This window comes from Myotis lucifugus, unplaced genomic scaffold, assembly GCF_000147115.1.
Source record: "Myotis lucifugus unplaced genomic scaffold, Myoluc2.0 scaffold_203, whole genome shotgun sequence".
NCBI lineage: Eukaryota > Metazoa > Chordata > Mammalia > Chiroptera > Vespertilionidae > Myotis > Myotis lucifugus.
Window position 1 is genome coordinate 1,040,174 of NW_005871251.1, and position 17,791 is coordinate 1,057,964.

A 17,791-nucleotide genomic window follows, 5' to 3' on the forward strand; every position below is an offset into this window, starting at 1 on the left:
GAAATTTTCTATTCAGGTACTGTGTTCTTCATGGACAGAACAGCTATTTGCCTCTTCTTCATAGTTTTTGTTGTTATTGGTAATCTCATTTTTCATGCCACATTTTCTTGAAATTTTTTAGCTACCTGTTCTGTCTTTTAACTCATTGAATATCATTATGAAAGTAATTTTGAATTCCTTCTTTTTAAGTTATATATCTTCATTTCTTTGGGCATGGTTTCGAGATGTAATTGGTTCATCCAAACATGTTGTGGTTGCCTGTTTGTCTTGTGTTTTTTTGTCTTTGGTGTAATGTTTGGGATTTTGGCTTCTGAGAATAAGCCAAGCCTCCCAGACTACTGTCTGGTTTCATAAAGAGTGGACTTTCGCCACACGCCGGACTAGAGTTTCCGGATTATCTCTCAAGTTCCCTCTCTCTCTCTCTCTGGTTGTGTGCATAATTTGAAGGAGTTTGCCAGTTTCTACTCATGTGCTCCCTCTAGTGTCTTTGTGTAATATTGCAGCCCCCATGGTGTAGCAAATCACCATCCTGAGGCTCCACCTATTGTCTGACTATGGTGTTGACTGCCCCATACATACCCTCTCAACAACCCCGTTTTTCTCACCTGACATCAAGAGATGACTTCTGTACCCCAGAGCCAGAATGCATATGATTTCCTTCACCATCTGGTTTGATTCAACTAATCACTAATGGGAAAGAGTCTGTATTTTAAAAAGTTTATCTTGTCCTCTTTATTTTTATTTTATTTAAAAAATATATTTTTGTTGATTTCAGAGAGGAAGGGAGAGGGAGAGATAGAAACATTAACGATGAGAGAGAATCATTGATTGGCTGCCTCCTGCACATCCCCTACTGGGGATTGAGCCCCCAACCTTAGCATGTGCCCTTGACCAGAATCAAAGCTGGGACCATTCAGTCTGCAAGCCGACACTCAACCCATTGAGCCAAATCAGCTAGGGCCTCTTTATTTTTATTTATTCTTATTTTAAAAATATATTTTTATTTCAGAGAGGAAGAGAGAGGGAAAGATAAGAAACATCAATGATGAGAGAGAATCATTGATTGGCTGCCTCCTGCACTCCCCTTGCTGGGGATTGAGCCCACAAGCCAGGCATGTGCCAATTTGGAATTGAACTGTGACCTCCTGGTTCATAGGTTGATGCTCAACCACATAGCTACACTAGCCAGGCAACTACATGTTATTTTCATAATATTAGGTGTTTAGGCATTTGTCAGATATTGCAGATATATTTTAGAGGCCCAGTGCATGAAATTCATGCACTCAGGGGGAGAAGGGGTCCCTCAGCTCGGCCTGCGCCCTCTTGTAGTCCGGGAGCCCGGGGGGAGGAGGGGGCGGGCCTAAGCCAGCTGTTGGACATCCTTAGTGCTATCGTGAAGGTGGGAGAGGTTCCCATCACCACCACTGTGCTCGCCAGCCATGAGCCTGGCTTCCGGAGTGCAATGACCACCAGGGGGGCAGCTCTTGCATTGAGCGTCTGCCCCCTGGTGGTCAATGCACATCATTGCAACCAGTCATTCCATGTTCGGTCAATTTGCATATTAGCCTTTTATTATATAGGACTAGTGGCCTGGTGCATGAAATTTGTGCATGGGAGGGGGTTGTCCCTCAGCCCGGCCTGCACCCTCTCCAATCTGGGACATCCCTCTCGCAATCCGGGACTGCTGGCTCCTAACTACTCACCTGCCTGCCTGCTTGATCGCCCCTAAACCACTCTGCCTACCAGCTTGCTCGCCCCCAACTGCCCCCCCTGCTGGCCTTCTTGCCCCCAACTGCCCTTCCCTCCTGGCCTGATCGCCCCTAACTGCTTCTGCCTTAGCCCCACCACCATGGCTTTGTCTGGAAGGATGTCTGGAAGGTCTCCCGGTCTAATTAGCATATTACCCTTTTATTAGTATAGATAACCTACAATAGTAAAATGCACAAGTCTTCAGAAAGATCTTCTTACCCTCTTTTCAGTCAAGAAGCCTCTCCCACAAAAAGCACCCACTCTTCAGATCTCTACTTACCATTGGTTTGTTTTTCCTGAACTAGATAATGGAATCACTCAGGGTGTCTTCTTTGGTGTCTGGCTTCCTTTGCTCAATATTATGCCAATGACGATTCCTCATATCGTTGCTTTTTTTTTTTTTTTTCATTTCTGTGTTGCACTCCATTGAATGAAGGTACCATAATTCATCCATCCTGCTGCTTTTGATTCTCTCCAGTTTGGGTGCTCAAAGCCAAAGTAGTGAAGAAGCACACTAGTAAGTAGATCAGGAAAAGACGTTAAATCAGATTATCAATACATCATTGCTTTTATTTTGCATTCCCCACCTTGACACATCAAAGGAAGGCTGTCAGTAGAAGTTTCTTTTTTTAAAATCTTTATTGTTGAAAGTATTACATATGTCGCCTCCCCCCCCCCATTGGCCCCCCTCCAGCCTGCCCTTGCCCCCCAGCCTTCACCACCCTATTGTCTGTGTCCATGGGTTATGCATATATGCCTACAAGGTCTTTGGTTGATTACCTCCCACCCACCCACCCTCCCCCACCTTCCCTCTGAGATTCCACCCTCTGTTCCATGCTTCCATGTCTCTGAATCCACTTCGTTCATCAGTTTATTTTGTTCGTTTGATTCCACATGTGAGTGAGATCACGTGATACTTGTCTTTCTCTGACTGACTTATTTCACTTAGCATGATACTCTCCAGGTCCCTCCATGCTGTCTCAAAGGGTAGAAGTTCCTTAGAAATGTCACAGATGGAGGGAGAATGTTTTAGATAATATGTTTGCACCGTCAGATCCACTCTCTTCCTTTCTCTCCCAAGCTCTGCCCCCAGGAAGCTGACTGTATCAATGGGTCAAATCCAACAGGTTCCTTCATTTTCAGACTTCCTCTTGGATTCAGCAAATAGGAAGTCCAGGCTGGAGGTGGGGTGGGGAATGAGGTCAGGGTATTATTCCCTGGCTTCCTTGCTGGGGGTGGGGTCGTGGGGTGAGGGTGAGGCCATGGCTCATTGTGTTCCTCGATAGAAGTCACGGCTCTTCCTGAGATACCTTCCAGGTTCAGTGACCTCTCCCAGCCTTCCTCCCTTTGGACCGAAGTGGTCATCCCTCTGCTGATGCTAGCCAGGACTTTCTGCACTGCCCACTAAGGTTCACCTCCCCCTCACATACACACCTCATAACCAGTCCTATTGTAAATGAGCCCTTCTGGTATTATCCTAATTTGAGTTTGCCCACACTTTTCAGTTGGGTCTTGACTGGTGCAAATGTTTTAAATGTGTCTTGCTGCCCGGCCGGTGTTGCTCTGTGGTTGAGCATCAACCTCTGAACCAGGAGGTCATGGTTCGATTTCTGGTCAGGGCACATGCCCAGGTTGTGGGCTGGATCCCCAGTGTGGGGAGCGCAGGAGGCAGCCGATCAATGATTCTCTCTCATCATTGGTGTTTCTCTCTCTCTCTCCTTCTCCCTGCCTCTCTGAAATCAATAAAACTATATTTCAAAAAATTAATAAATGTGTCTTGCTAAGCTCCAAGTCAAAAGGAGGAAAAGTTGAATACCTGCTCTGTATCCCATCCCTCTGCCTCCCACGCGCACACACCACATACACCCTCTCTCTTCAGGGCCTTTGCAAGGATTTGATTCCTATTTTATTTTTAAAAGACTGTCCTGCAGGGGAGGTGAAGACCCGGCCATACTCACAGCCACCCGCAGGGGAGCAGTCACAGAGGCAGAGGCAGCGACAGGCTCGCAGTTCCTTCCCCCTTTGCCCATCGCCCAGGGGTAAGTTGGTCTTGATCACCATCACGTTCTGAAGAGGAACTCAGCGCCTCTCCTTGGGCTGGGAGGCTTGGTAGCTGCATGACTGCGTGACCAGGTCCTGGCGTCCAAGTCTACCATCCCAGCTATGTGACTTGACAGCCGTGGCCTCCAGCCTGCCCTCCTTCCTTGGATCTCAGGGCTGGGAGGGCCCTGGATTCTCCCCGCCCCATCGAGGGCTGGGGGTTCAGGCTGGAAGTGGAAGGGGGAGGAGGAAGGTGGAGAGCGGGCCAAGTCCCCCGGAGCAGGTTTCTTTCCATGGAGCAAGTCTGAGTTCCCAAAGTCTGAAGAGGAACCCCAGCTCTGAGAGGCCAAGACTCGGGCGAGGCGTTCCTCAGCGCGCAAAAGCATTTTCTTCCCACACCGTTACAAAATCCAACATGAAGCTCCCCACATGTATTATACATGTTTATATAAAACCATAACCCTCCCAGGATAACCATTATGTGCTGCCAGTTGTGTTAACACTCCGGTGTGGGGTGAATTTCCCGCCAAAATATAAGATGGCTCTGTCTTTTGGTTTTGTTCCATCCACCAAAAGGGTGGATTACAAACAAATATTTGGTAATACGCAGTTACAACCGGCCCGAGTTTACACGTTTCCCGCACTCCACCGCAAATCTATATGAACCGAGTTAAAGACGGCTCCCGCGGAGTACGCGCAATTCACGCGAGCCGACTTAACTCGTTTCCCCCACTCCAGTTGTGTTAAAACGTTATTTCGGCAAATATGCTATGGAAATTGATAGGAGGCGGCGAATGCCACAGATATCACCCATGTCAAATATCTGTGTCCAAACATTCACTTCACTGACCCTGCAAGTAAATGAATAAACCTGGTAACATACTTATATGCAAAATACTATTTTGTAACCGTATAGATTAAGTTCTATATACAACCTGAGGAATAATACTGCACACTGGCGGTCTGGGTCCCAGCCCCACCAGCATTACTCAGTATATCCTAACCCGCAGCTCTGCCTTTGGCAAACACCTCCATTTCCACTGGAAGGCGCTGTGTCCTGAGCCACTGTCTGTCACCAGCTGGTGCAAAGGGACTCAGTCTCGCGATGCTTCCTATGTGACAGAAGCGCCTTCCTCAAAAGCACTGATTTCGGATCTGCCTGGAGAGAGACGAAAGGAAGCCCCGTGCCCGGCCCTCCCTGTGGGGCCCAGAATGGAAAGCGAAGGATTTCTCTCGAAGAGGAAGGAGGGCACGAGGTCGTCACCATGGGACCAGGATGAAGCAAAGGGAAATGAAACCCACCACGCCATTGAGTTTGACACGTAACTGCTTTTATTTTGTGATAAAAATGCTTTCATATAAATTTCATCTTAACTACTTTTAGAATGAAACTTTGAAAAGTAAAAACAAAGTGTGCATTTTCCTTACTATGCCTAGTTAGGAATATGCAGTCATCTTATTGGTTATGGGCCTTCTCATACAAACATATAGTATCACCCTTCAGAGAAATGTACACAAGGAAGGAGCATAGTACCAGACAGTTAGGGGTGGAGCCTCGGGGCATAGAACCGTCCAATCAAAGGGTCATCATGCATTCAATGTTATCGGTCAAGGCCAAATTCCTGAAGCCACCTGCCGACAGCACACTCCACCTTTGGTTCCTTTCTGTGCAAGAACTGTGGGCTACCAAACTTAATAGTAAGATGGCATAATGGACTTGAGCATCATAGCTGATGGTTTACACTAAAGACTTTCTCTTGCCCTCAAACCCCTCCCTCCCTCACCATCATGTTAAGTCAGCAAATGATGCTTCACACAAAACAGAAGAAATAAACAAATAAAAAAATCTATCCCCAGAGGATGACAGAAGAATCAAAGGAAGAATTTATAAAAATAAACCAAAAGTGGGGGGTTGACCTATACATGGTATAAAAGCTCTGTCCCCTTACAAGTTCGTCTGCCATTCAGAACCAAACGAGAAGGTGAGTCTCCAACTCACCGTCTCTTCTATGAGATAGGATACAACTCAAGGGTCCTTATAATCTCAGAGACCGACCAGGGCCTGAAAGGCGGAGCCTGTGGTCTGTGACGGCAGCTTTCTCGTTCCTTCCCCGAAACCCTAAGGGCTGCACGGAGAAGCAAGCGAGCGAGGCCTGCAGTGCTGGGGGAGGGAGGTTATCAAAGATTCAAGCTGCTGGATCAGAGGTGATGCTTTCGGTAAGCGGGGCCGGCGCGGGGCTCCATGGTGAGTCAGACAGGTGACCCCCCCGCCCACCTGTGAATTAACAAATGCGGCCAACGACAGAGTCAGCAGTTAGAGCGACAGAATGTTACACACGATGAAAGGGGCTGGTAGAGTTGCCACCTGAGAGAGTAAAATGCAGAACGAATAGACAATCTGCTTATATTAGAGCAGAACTCATTCTTTTTCTTGGCTCATGAACTTGGGCAGGACTGAAAAGCATCCTTTGTAGACTTCCCTGCTAACAGACACACTGGGCTCCTCTGTACGGGGCCACAGGCAGATAAAGCAAGTAAGTGGGAGGCCCTGGTGGACACTCAGCCACGGCAGGAATGAAGACTGTTATTCACCCCAAAACAGAGCAGGCAACGCCCCTACTAATGTCTACCACCTGCTCCGGGGAACTGATCTCCCCGGTGCCATGACAGCATAGCACCAGGTCGATGTGACAATTATTTGCCGACTCAGGGAGAAGGGGGCGGGGGGGACTATTCTTTAGCTTCCTACTTCTGGTGTTACCTAGAACACTCCTGCCCCTGACCCAGGGTCATGCAAGCTGCCAAGACCACAAATACAAAGAGCAGACTTAGGTGAGATGCATTTCCACACTGAACACGAGGGTGTCGAGGACAGTGAGTCTGTAACTGTCCATTGTCATCTAGACGGTGACGCTAGGAAAGAAAAATGTCCCTGATAAGCTTGTTAGTTACCTACAAGGAGATGCCATGACTGCTTCAAAGGAAATGGAATGGTGGCAAGAAGTAGCAAGGGCTGCCTCGTCGTTCCTCCCTTTCCAAGGGACTGGCCTTGACCCTAGAGAGCGAGGCCAAGGCTCCATTTCCTGCCCTTGAAAATAAATCCATGTTCGGTGAGAACCTACTGGGGGCACCAGTAACTCAGCCCCGCCCTGTGCGGAAGGAAGACTGGTGAATGGGCCTGTGATCAGAAAGAGAATCAGGAAACGAAGGGAAGACGGCTGCCATGGGCTGCCCGGAGCCGAGGCCAGTTCCATTCTAGAAGGTGAGAGAATGTCGTCTGAGAGATTTTCTTCTGTGAGGACGAATGGAAGGAAAGGCCCGATACACAGACAGCTTTGTCTGCTGGGTGAGTGAGGGGAGCCCCCGAGGGCTCTGCCGGCGGGGAGGCGCGCACAGGCTTCCCACGGAGTCAGTGCGCTGCTGGGCAGGGAGGGAAGCCACCAGCCAGTGGGAACCCTTCTTGCATCAGTGAGTTTGTCTCTTGGTCATTCCAACATTCTGAGTCCTGGTGGGTTTTTTTTTTTCCAAGGGTCATAGTACCCAACTGCCAAGGGTAAAACTGCACGCTGACTAGGCCACGAACAGAAAGACGGACTCTCACCCTCTCTCCCGTAAGGTTTCCATGGAGCCCTGCATGCAGGCCAGGGAGCTTAGGAGCATCCTGAAGGGATCTCCTGTCCCAAAACGGGGTTCAAAGAAAAATATTTTGCTCCTCTTCCAGGAATGCTGTCAGGATGCCGAATGTCCGTTTTCTAAAGAAACAGGAAGGTTTATGCTGAGAACCATAACCAAAGCCACCCCGGGAGACCCCCAGGGAGAGTGGAAAACGGGAGGGAAAAGGCAGTGAAAGTTACGTTCCAGAGCAGGAATGGTTAAAGGCACAGAGGCCGGGCCTGTATCTTGCTGGTGTGGCTGCGAACACGGAGGGAAAAGGCAGTGAAAGTTACGTTCCAGACCAGGAATGGTTAAAGGCACAGAGGCCGGGCCGGTACCGTGCTGATGTGGCTGCGAACACAGACAGGTGCAAAACTCAAAGCACCAAACAGTCCGAAGAATTGCCACGGCTGAGAGGATGAGACAGGTCAGTCCGGCTAGAATTCCAGGGATAATTCCCCGTGGAATCTTCTCATGGACAGGGCAGGAGCCCCCAGGGCGTACAGCGCAGTCCCAGCTGCAAGAATGTCTGAGCTACAACAGGCATCCGTCCATTCTCCAAGTAAAAGAGGGTAAACATGGTCCCAAGTCTCGTATTCATCTTGCATTTCCACTTGGCTTGATGGGCAAGAGATTAGGAGGCGTATCGCTCCCTCCCAGAGCCCTGCAGACACCCGCTGACGCTGATGGGACTGCTTTCCTTGCAGTAGCTGAAAGGTAAGAGCGTCTCCTCTCTTCTGCCTCCAGAAGCTGGTCCCAGAGATTTCTTCATTTCTCTCCCGGATGACCTTCATTTGTCCTCAGCAGCATTTACAATAGGCAGTTCTGTGCCTGCACCGGAGGCAGGCTTTCACGCGTAAACCTGCATGTTGCTGCGTGCTGGCTCAGACATGTGTGTCCCCGGTCCCCGCGGACCTCCTCCGGCGCCCCCGGGAGTGGGGCTGGTGGTCACGTCTGACCAGTCAGAAGCAGAGTGGGGTGACGAACTTGACCACTGGTCAGGAGACTCTGGGGATGGGGTCAGGTAGGGATGCTCCCCCTGCAGGTGACCACTGTGGCTGGGCGTTCGCTCGGCCGCATTGGAGGAAGCGTAACTATGCTGTGAAGGGGGCGTGGGGTACTTGCCCACCGAGGCTGGGAAAGGGTGGTAGGTGGGGAGGATGGTCTGAACGACCTGCCCGTCCTGCTGGGGCATCACGGCAGCGGGGAACGCCATGCTGGGCAAACGAGCCATTTCTGGAATCTGGTACATGGTGGGCATGGGGCCTGCAGCAGCCGGAGGGCAGCTGGACTGAGGCTGGGGCGCCCCGGCGGGTTGGGCAATCCCGCCTTTGGGGATTAGCTGGAAAGTCACGATGGGGGGCAAGGGCTCCCGGGGGGCGGTCATATGCTTCCCTTCCGGCGGCCTGCTCTGAGGAGCTATGCCAGGAGGGGTGCCCTCAGCTGGTGCCAGTACCATACCAAACATCTCGTTGTACTGGCTCTCATTCATCTCCATGCGGTTCATCCAGTCTGCCGGGACAGGGACCGGATGCAGCCTACCCACGCTCCCCGCACTGCCGCTGCCTGGAGGCACCATGTGGTGGTGGGACAGCAGCTGGCTCACCGAGGGAAGCACAGTGCCAGGCCCGTGGGCCAAAGGCTGGATCTCACGGAGGTTAGAGAAGGACAGTGCATGCTGCGCGTGGACGGGGGCGGGGGCCGCGGCCGCGGCCAGCATGGGGTTGGGCGAGGCCTGTAGGAGGCCAGGGGATGTGATCATTGGGGAGGAGGTGGTGTCGGAAACGTAGGTGTGAGGGGACTCGAGGGAATCGACGGGGGACAGAGTCACGGAGCTCTCCGACAGCTGGGCCTTGTCACTCAGCGACTTCTTCCTCCTGCCACCCTTGGCCTCCTTGGCCTCCTTGGCCAGGTTAGGGAGGCTGGTGGGCACGGCGCTCTTGGCGTTGGGCCGTCTGGGCTTCTTGCCCATCGGAGTGTGTTTGAGGCTGAGGAAGGACCGGTTGGGCCCGCAGATGACGGGGGAGAGGGCGGAGGTCAGCACGGAGCCCGGAGGGCTCGGCGCCACGTTGTACTCGTCCAGCAGGCGCACGATGTCGTGGTGCATGCGCTCCCGAGCCACGTCCCGGGGCAGGCGGTCCATGTGGTCTGTGATGTCCCGGTTGGCAAAATGGTCTAAGAGGATCTTGGCGGCCTCATAGCTCCCCTCCCGGGCAGCAAGGAACAGCGGCGTCTCCTCCTGCAGGGAAGGCCCACGAAGAGCACAGTTGAATGAATGACTCTCTTGAGACCAGAGCCATGTTTCTCAATCCTTTTACTATCACCCTCCCCTTCAACGTTTTTCCCCAAACTGCCCCCCTGCGTGAAATTTTAATGCCACCGATAGACTGTCTCTCTAGCCATGTGCTGAACGGATATCTATGCTTCAGGCGAAAGAGTACGATTATTTCACCCCAGCCCAGGAACCAATTTTGCCCGTTGAGGGCAGTGTCTCCTTAGGTGGGAATGTGTGAACTCAAGCATGCCGCTGAGGCAGAGCGTCGTAAAAGAGCACTGAGCTCATCAAAGTAGGCGAACGAGTTAGAAATAAGCAAGGCAGCAGGGGAGAACCTAAAGCATGTGCAGAGCTGGGAAAAGTAAAAGAAAGCGGAGAAAGGACATGCACAAAGAAGAACTAAAGTAGGGGGAAGGGAGAAGATGAGCCAGAGAGGGAAGCCTGACCCACAACTCAGAGGAAGAAAAGCAAACAGGAAAACACGTGGTGTCCAAGAGCAGAAAAGAAGAGCAGCAGGAAAACAAACAAGAGAAAGAAGTGAGCAAGAGCAGGGCAGGGCACAGCAGAAGGGCCGTCCAAGACGAGCGAGGCAGCGAGGCTGCACCGAGTCACGTGCAGAACGGCCTGCAGCAGGCTGAGTACCGCGTGGGCAGAGGCTCAGCCCCGGCCCTTCACTGGGGGAGCCAGATGCCCTTCCTAAGGCTCCCGTCCAGCCCGCTTCCTCCTCTGTCTACACTGATCACAGGCGGAGCTGCGGGAGACAGGGGAGGCCTTGGATGCTGGGCGCGGCGGGGCCTGCCCTCCCGCTCGGAGCCCAGACTGCACCTTGTTGTCCTGCATGTCTCGGTTGGCCCCATTTTTCAGCAGCAAAAGCGTCGCCTCCACGTTGTTGACAGCTGCTGCCCAGTGAAGAGCAGATTTTCCTGCAAGAGAAACGTTCGTGTAAGCAGGCGGCCTAGAGGACACGTCCCGCTCCTCGCATCAGGAAGTCAGTTCCCTGTGGGTCCAAGGACAAACTCTAAGTATGCCCTCCTTCCCCCTGTTCTAGGAGTGCTGCGTGCAGGCTGCTCAGCCTCCAGAGGACCTCCCGGGATGAGGACCATTTGTCTGTGGTGCCCCCGCCCTCCACATGGCAGAACCGACCCTGCCGCAGTGAAGACCGTATAGATGTATACACGCCAGAACGTATACTTAGGGTCTCTAACGGTGCCCCATCCCAGGGAATCCGGCTCTCATACGTCCTCATGAGAGTGGCAGGCCAGGCAGCTCACACAGGCAAACCTTTCACAGACCTGCTTTGAGGCCCTGAGCCCTCCCTAACCATCCCTTCCCCTCTTCATCCATGCACCTCCCAATGGCTCAGCTCTCCAAGCTCATCATGTTAAGAGAAAGACTGGATGGACAGATGAACCTTCAGTGGCTTTGGACCTGAGGCAGGTCTTTAAGGATCAACATCCCTCCCCCTTAGAGGATGCTCTGCGGGTCAGAATCCCAACCCCACCGCGTCCCTACCGTGGTCGTCCACCGCGTTCACGTCTGCTTGGCAGTTGATCAGCTCCGCCACCATCCCCTCCACAGCCAGGCGCGCAGCCAGGATCAGGGGTGTGGTGCCGTCATTCATCCTGGCATCCAGGTCGGTCACTCGGTTGCGGATCAGGATCTAGAAGGGAAAGCACAGGAGAGAGAGTCACCTGGATGAAGAATGTAATGACACTGAGAGAAGGACCAAGGGCATCGTAGTGGAGGCCACGCTGTGAGTTCCTGGAGGGGAAGAAACGTCTTGTTCTTTTTGTGCCCGAGTCTCTACCAGGATCAATCAACAGATGTTTGTGGAATGAATGAATGAATGAATGAACGAATGAACAAATGTGCTCAAGACAATGGCTCCATGTAAAGTGAAGTCCTACTTTCTAAAGAAAGAAGAGGGATGTGGGAAAATACCACCACCTCCATTATGGTGTACAGGATGCTTCCAATTTCCCCAAAAGGGTGCAATACAAGGGCATCAAGGAGCACACTGTGACTTCACGTAAAGAAAACCACAGAGGAGCCCGTGGAAGCCCACGTGGTCAGGTAAACCTGTAGGCAGAAGCTGATACTAGCAAAGGCTTCATCACAGGTACCACTCCCCTCGATCTACTCATCTGGGAGGCATTCTGGCACCTCAGAAAACCATGTGATTCGCACTCAGAACACTGCTTTCGGGTCTGTCAACCCCTGGCTACAGACAATTAGGTCAATTTGCCTTCCTCCCTTTTCTGGCTTTCCCATCTAGCAAGCCCAGCTCTGCCACCTGCTTTATTCTCTGAAAGAAGTACTGAGTGCCCTAGCTGGTTTGGCTCACTGTATAGAGCATTGGCCTGGGGACTGAAGGGTCCCAGGTTCGATTCTAGTCAAGGGCATGTACCTTGGTTGCAGGCTCATCCCCAGTAAAGGGGTGTGCAGGAGGCAGCTTATCGATGCTTCTCTCTCATTGACGTTTCTAACTCTCTATCCCTCTCCTTCCTCTCTGTAAAAAATCAATAAATATATTTTTTAAAAAAAGAAGTACTGAGTGAATGTAATGGGATGCTAAGTGCCTTAACAAAGACAAGACACTGCAGATCATGTTTTTTACCTGGAAAACACCTTGGGCATCAGCTGCCACTGCAGCATGGAGAGGGCAGCGGCCCATGTTGTCCTGGGCGTTGGCGTCTGCACCTGCGTCCAGGAGACGCTTGGCGGCATCTGCCCTCGAGTAGCGTGCGGCCAGGTGCAGGGCCATCTCGCCGGTCCGGTCTGTCTGGGCCTGCAGGCTGGCCCCCTGGTAGACCAAGTCTGTGATGATGTTGGCAGACGAGTCCTCTGCGTCCTCATCTTCCTCACTCATGTCTGAGCTGCCTCCTCGGAGGGAAGCCAGCATCAGCGGGGTGCACCCATCTACAGGAAAGGAGAACCCGCGACTCAGGAGGAGAACAGCACTCGTGTTCAATTAACCCCGCTGTCGGACAGTTCAACGTGAGTCACGTTATTCGACTGGGAAGAGTCCCTGTGCTTCTGGTGACACTGGCCACCTGCTCTTCCACTGGGAATGGCCCCCCAGTAAAGGGTAGTGAGGCAGCAAGAAGGGTTCTTCTTGAAGTTAAACAAGCTTTCTGTGCAAGTTTCTAAGGGCTATGTTACTTTTAAATGGATAATTTAAAATATTCAGTGTTAATAGAGCTATAGGCACCGAAGTTTCAGCTAAATGAATTCTCCATCCCTCTGCTTTGGGATATGACTTTTCTGTTGTACTAAAATCTCTCTCGTCCTAGTGGGTTTGGCTCACAGACTGAAGGGTTGCAGGTTCGATTCCAGTCAAGGGCACGTACCTCGGTTGCAGGCTCGATCCCTGGCCCCTGTCAGGTTGCGTGGGGGAGGCAATCTATGATGTGTCTCTGTCTCTCCTCCTCCCTTCCACTCACTAAAAATATCCTTGGATGAGGATTAATAATAAAAAAACCCCATCCCAACACCACCCCCAAACACAAACAAAAAAGTAAATGAAATCTATCTCATATAATCAGCCCACTTGTTCGCAAGCACGCTGGGCGTGAAGCGGTGTGCGATCCTCCCTGTCTGCTCCTGTGAGTTCATGTCTGCATGTCTGTATTCCTCAAGCACTGTCTCCTCACGCTGACTCAGCGCCTGGGAAACTGGCTGGGGGCACATCACCAAGCAGGGCAGACACGGGAAGGACAACACAGAACCCAGGCAGGCGTGGCCTCGTGAGGGTGCTGACCTGGGCCCCGGACGTTCACGTCCAGCACGTCCACCTCCTGCTCTGCCTGCGGGGGCGTGAGGGCCAGCGACGGGGTCCTGCGGATGTCTGCGGCCTCGAGGTGCTGCTGTGTCCATGGGCGTCGATCGATGGGGTCGTCTTCTGAGAGCAAAGCCTCGGCTTCAGCCTGAAAGGGGACGGCACGCCGGCTGTGAAGCTGCCCGCCACCAGGAGCTGCGGACGAAGCTAGTCCCGAGCCTCCCGCCAGCTTCCCCTCAGCCCTGCCTCTAGCCCTCAGATCTGCATCCACGGCCGTCTCCCAGCTCCTGCTCACCTGTCCCGGGTCACCGTACAGCTCTCCCACCTCCAAGCCCAAACTCTAGCCTCAGCCTTAATACCTGACGTGTCTACCTACCTAACATGCTATTTATAGGTCCACCTCTTCACGCTGATTTAGAATACCCACGGGATGCACACGTCCCAGCCTCGTATAGCTATGGACCGATGGCCTCCCTTTCCACCTCAGCCCCAGCCCAATCTACCTCTTACTTCTAAATGGTGTTAGCTCCTAGGTTCAAGGTGAGGAGCCTCTAATGGCCACTGGCTTCTTCACTGTTAATCCCACCCTCCCTTCCAGAGGGGAAATGCCCGACAGAGCAGGGGCGCGATGGAGCCAGCAGGAAACTGTTTACACACCTCAGTCCTTACCCGGCTGCCATCTACGGCACTTCAGGAAGGAAGCATGCTTGTTGCCTGTTTTATTATTCTTAAGAGTTCTTACTGAAAACACACAGAGGTCACCCAAGGCCAGCAATGACCTGGAGATCCCTGCCTTTCATGACCACCTGGAATAGCCATGGCCCGGGCAACGTATAAAGAGGATCACTCCCATTTGGGACACTCCTGCTCCCAAGGACAGAAACGGAAATGTGACCCGAGCGTGGCCGATGGTGGCCAACTCACCTTGGCTTTCTTTGGCTGGGGCCCTTCATCGTCGACCCAATGCTCACTTGTTCCAGAACCTATCAGGTTAGCCTCTGAGACTTGCGTGGAGAGATTCCTGGTGGCCAGGGTTAGGAAGGGAAAACAAGAGAAGAGGCGTATCATTAACGGATCCGGAGGATTGCCACACCTGTCCCACCAGGACACACTCTCCTCTCTATACTCGCTTTGGCCCCCAGGGATGGGCAGCATTTTACGCCCCTTTACTGGGCAAACATCCTTTCTTTCCTGCTGATCAAGAGCTTACAACAAAGGTGTGCCTTGCCCTGGCCTGTGTGCTCAGTGTTTAGAGCATTGGTCTGCATACTAAAGGGTCTCAGGTTCGATTCCGGTCCAAGGCATGTGCCTGGGTTGCAGGGTCTCTGGCCCTGTCAGGGTGTGTGCGGGAGAAAACCAATGATGTGTCTCTCCCACATCCATCTTTCTTTCTGTCTCTCTCTCTCTCCTCCTCCCTTCCACTTTCTCTAAAAATTAATGGGAAAAGATATCCTCAGGTGAGGTTTAACAAAACAGAACAAAAAGTGTGCCTCAACACAGAAGCTGAGCACCAACGCGACAGATACACGTACAGGTCGGAAGCACCGGCCTCTGGCTGCTATTTCACAGCTGCTCAGGGTGTGGTCACGTGTGGCGATGTGGCCAGAGCTCAGAGCTCAGAGCTAAAGGCATCACCCCCACGACCTGCCTGCCTGCTCTACCCCTGCTCCTCACTGCTGTGAGCAGTGCTGCGGGCAGGCCGGCTTACTTCAGCCCCACGGCATCCTGTCCCACCGGCTCGCGACGCTTGTGATTGCTGGACTCCCGGCGAAGGGTGAAGCCTTCGGGCAGCCAGAGGGAGCCGTGCTTACGCTTCCGTTTTGCCATGATGACCACCAGCAGCAGAAGGAACAGGATGATGACAACAGCGACGGCAAGGAGATAGAGCAGCTGGGTGCGTTTGGGACCCAGGGATTCACCTGCAAGTGCAAGCGACAGGAAACGTGCTGATAGGACATCGACCTCCCCACACTAGCTTTACGTTTACCCCGAGGGCGGCTGGGAGCTCCCACCCTGAACAACGAAGAGCTGCACGTTGAGGAGTGTGCCCTTCCTCTTTGTCCCCAGGTGACGCCCCCCATACCTTCCCCCTAAAGCAGTGCTACTCACTGACGACAGAGACCAGCGGGTAGGACAGGGTGCCCTGGATGGCGTGAGAGGCCAGAAGAGCTGCAGCTGCGTCCGTGGTCTTGAAGCACTGGTCTGAATCTTGAACACACTGGCGGTTGTCGATTTCCAGAAATACCTTAGAGCTGTGGGTGCCCAGGGGAAAGAGGAGAAAGGGCAATGAGGAGTTAGGGAGGGCTGCATGAGCCTTCCTTGTCTCCTGCAGTGCCGGCCTCTCCGCTCTGTGGTGCTGCCTCCTCCAGAAAGGATCTCCTTCAGATCCTACACACTGATTCCTGCTTAGGGGGTGCCTCACCTTCCTGGGCTGAGTCCAGGCCTTCTGACTGAGGCAACACACAGCTGAGACGCCAACGATTGATACAAGAGAGAAGTCCCGCTAAAGGGATGTAAGGTGACTGGCGAGAGGTTGGGGAGCCCAGCATCTGAGGAGGCCTCCCTGCCTCCTGCCTCGTGCCCGCTCCAGCCCACCTTGCAGATCCCCAAGATCAAGGCAAACCTTTAGTCTTAGACACAGATCCTGGGACCGTGCGTCTGTTTTACCTGGTGGGCTGTTTTATTTGTCTGGGCTTTGCATTTTCACAGATTTACGTTATGACTTCCTCTGTGTATCGAAGTGCTCAGCTTTATAAAATTAAGCTTTAAGAAGCTCAGAGCCCGGCCGGCATGGCTCAGGGGTTGAGCGTCAACCTATGAACCAGGAGGTCACAGTTCGATTCCTGGTCAAGGCACGTGCCCGGGTTGTGGGCTCAATCCCCAATGGGGGGCATGCAGGAGGCAGCTGATAATGATTCTCTCTCATCATTGATATTTCTAGCTCTCCTTCTCCCAAATCAATAAAAATATATCTAAAAAAAAGCTCAGAAACCAAAAACCTACCCAGCCACCTCCTGGTCTGGATCCTCAGGAAGGGACCTGCGTGCCAGCCTCTGCTTCTTCAGGGCAGCCGGCTTCTCGCCGTAGTAGGGGTAGACCATGAGGTGCCCCTGGGGGTCCCGCTTGATGCGCAGGTTGGTGTGCAGCAGGGTGCCCAGGGCCCGCAGGAAGCTGCGCGCATCCTGCAGCAGCTGCTCGGGGGGCATCAGCACCACGATCACCAGGGTCCCCTCGGCCAGGTTCTCCGGCCGGTCAGCAGCGCAGTCCAGCCCGTCCCAGCCGCACTCCTCGCTGTTGCAGCCCTGGTCGCAGTGGTCGTCCCTGAAGTGGTCTGCGCAGTACTTGTCGTACCTGGGCAGGGAGGCAGGCCGGGGGGAGGGGCTCAGACGAGGCCGCAGCTCCATTTGGTTTTCCACTGGGAACTACGCTGGGTTTTTCCTACCCATCTTCTGTGGCCCAGGTCAGGCCCCAAATGCCCGTGATGCCTTCCCTGGATCTCCCGCCCCTGCCATCTTAGAGCACAGAGTCTGCGCCACACGGCTTCAGGGGGCGCACCCTGAACGAGAGACAGCACGTGCTCACTGTGCCACACGGGCTAGGGCCCCCTGGCAGCTCGTCGTGTTTTTAAGTCAGGTGTACAAACAAGAGGAAAATCAACCTGCCTCATGCTTCCTCTATTTCTGTCTGCACCGCCCCTGGCGAGGTAACCAGGGGCATTGGAAGTAAAGGTGCCTCTAGAACCTGGATATATAGCTCCGAGCCATCAAGACATGTCCACGTGGCCTCTATCCTCCCCACCCACACTGAGTCCCAGCTAGGGAAGGTGGGCGGGGAGGTGTGTGTCCCACACGGGAAACCACATCTAACTTGTACAGCCTCTTTCAAATACTAGGAAAAGGAAATCGAGTCCCAGAACCTAAATGGTGCACAGCCCACTTCATCGGCACTCCCCTCCCTGACACCCTGTGGCAGTCACACCATTCGGCACAAGCTGCCACGCTAGCTCAGTGAGCGCTGAGGCGTCAGGAAGCGCTGGGTGTGCTTTGGCCATTTAACCACTGGGTCTCGGTTCCCTCACCCTGGAAAGACCATTAACAACACCCACGCCTCACCAGGCTGTGGAGAAGTCATCAGAGGCAAATAGAATGGGACAGCTAACAGGACAGTCTCCATGTGACCCACAGAGCGCCCTGTAGCTGCAAAGCGAAGACCAGGAGGGCTGCGCGGCCTAACCTAGCTCCGCTTCCTGAAAAACCCAGCTGGGAAAGGTCGGGGTGAGCAGGCAGAGGTACAGA

General features: G+C 53.0%; 1 protein-coding gene across 1 annotated transcript in view; it reads right to left on the reverse strand.

Annotated features, from left to right (window-relative positions):
- Positions 1 to 5,098: 5,098 nt before the first annotated feature.
- The window catches only part of NOTCH2 (notch 2), a gene marked incomplete at its 5' end in the record, with an annotated part of 92,329 nt that continues 79,636 nt past the window's right edge, over positions 5,099 to 17,791 (reverse strand). Inside the window, 9 exon segments of the mRNA XM_023761240.1 lie at positions 5,099 to 9,682; positions 10,544 to 10,641; positions 11,231 to 11,378; positions 12,336 to 12,637; positions 13,479 to 13,644; positions 14,421 to 14,517; positions 15,205 to 15,415; positions 15,606 to 15,748; positions 16,500 to 16,847. Of these exon segments, the coding sequence (XP_023617008.1) occupies positions 8,294 to 9,682; positions 10,544 to 10,641; positions 11,231 to 11,378; positions 12,336 to 12,637; positions 13,479 to 13,644; positions 14,421 to 14,517; positions 15,205 to 15,415; positions 15,606 to 15,748; positions 16,500 to 16,847 (2,902 nt within the window).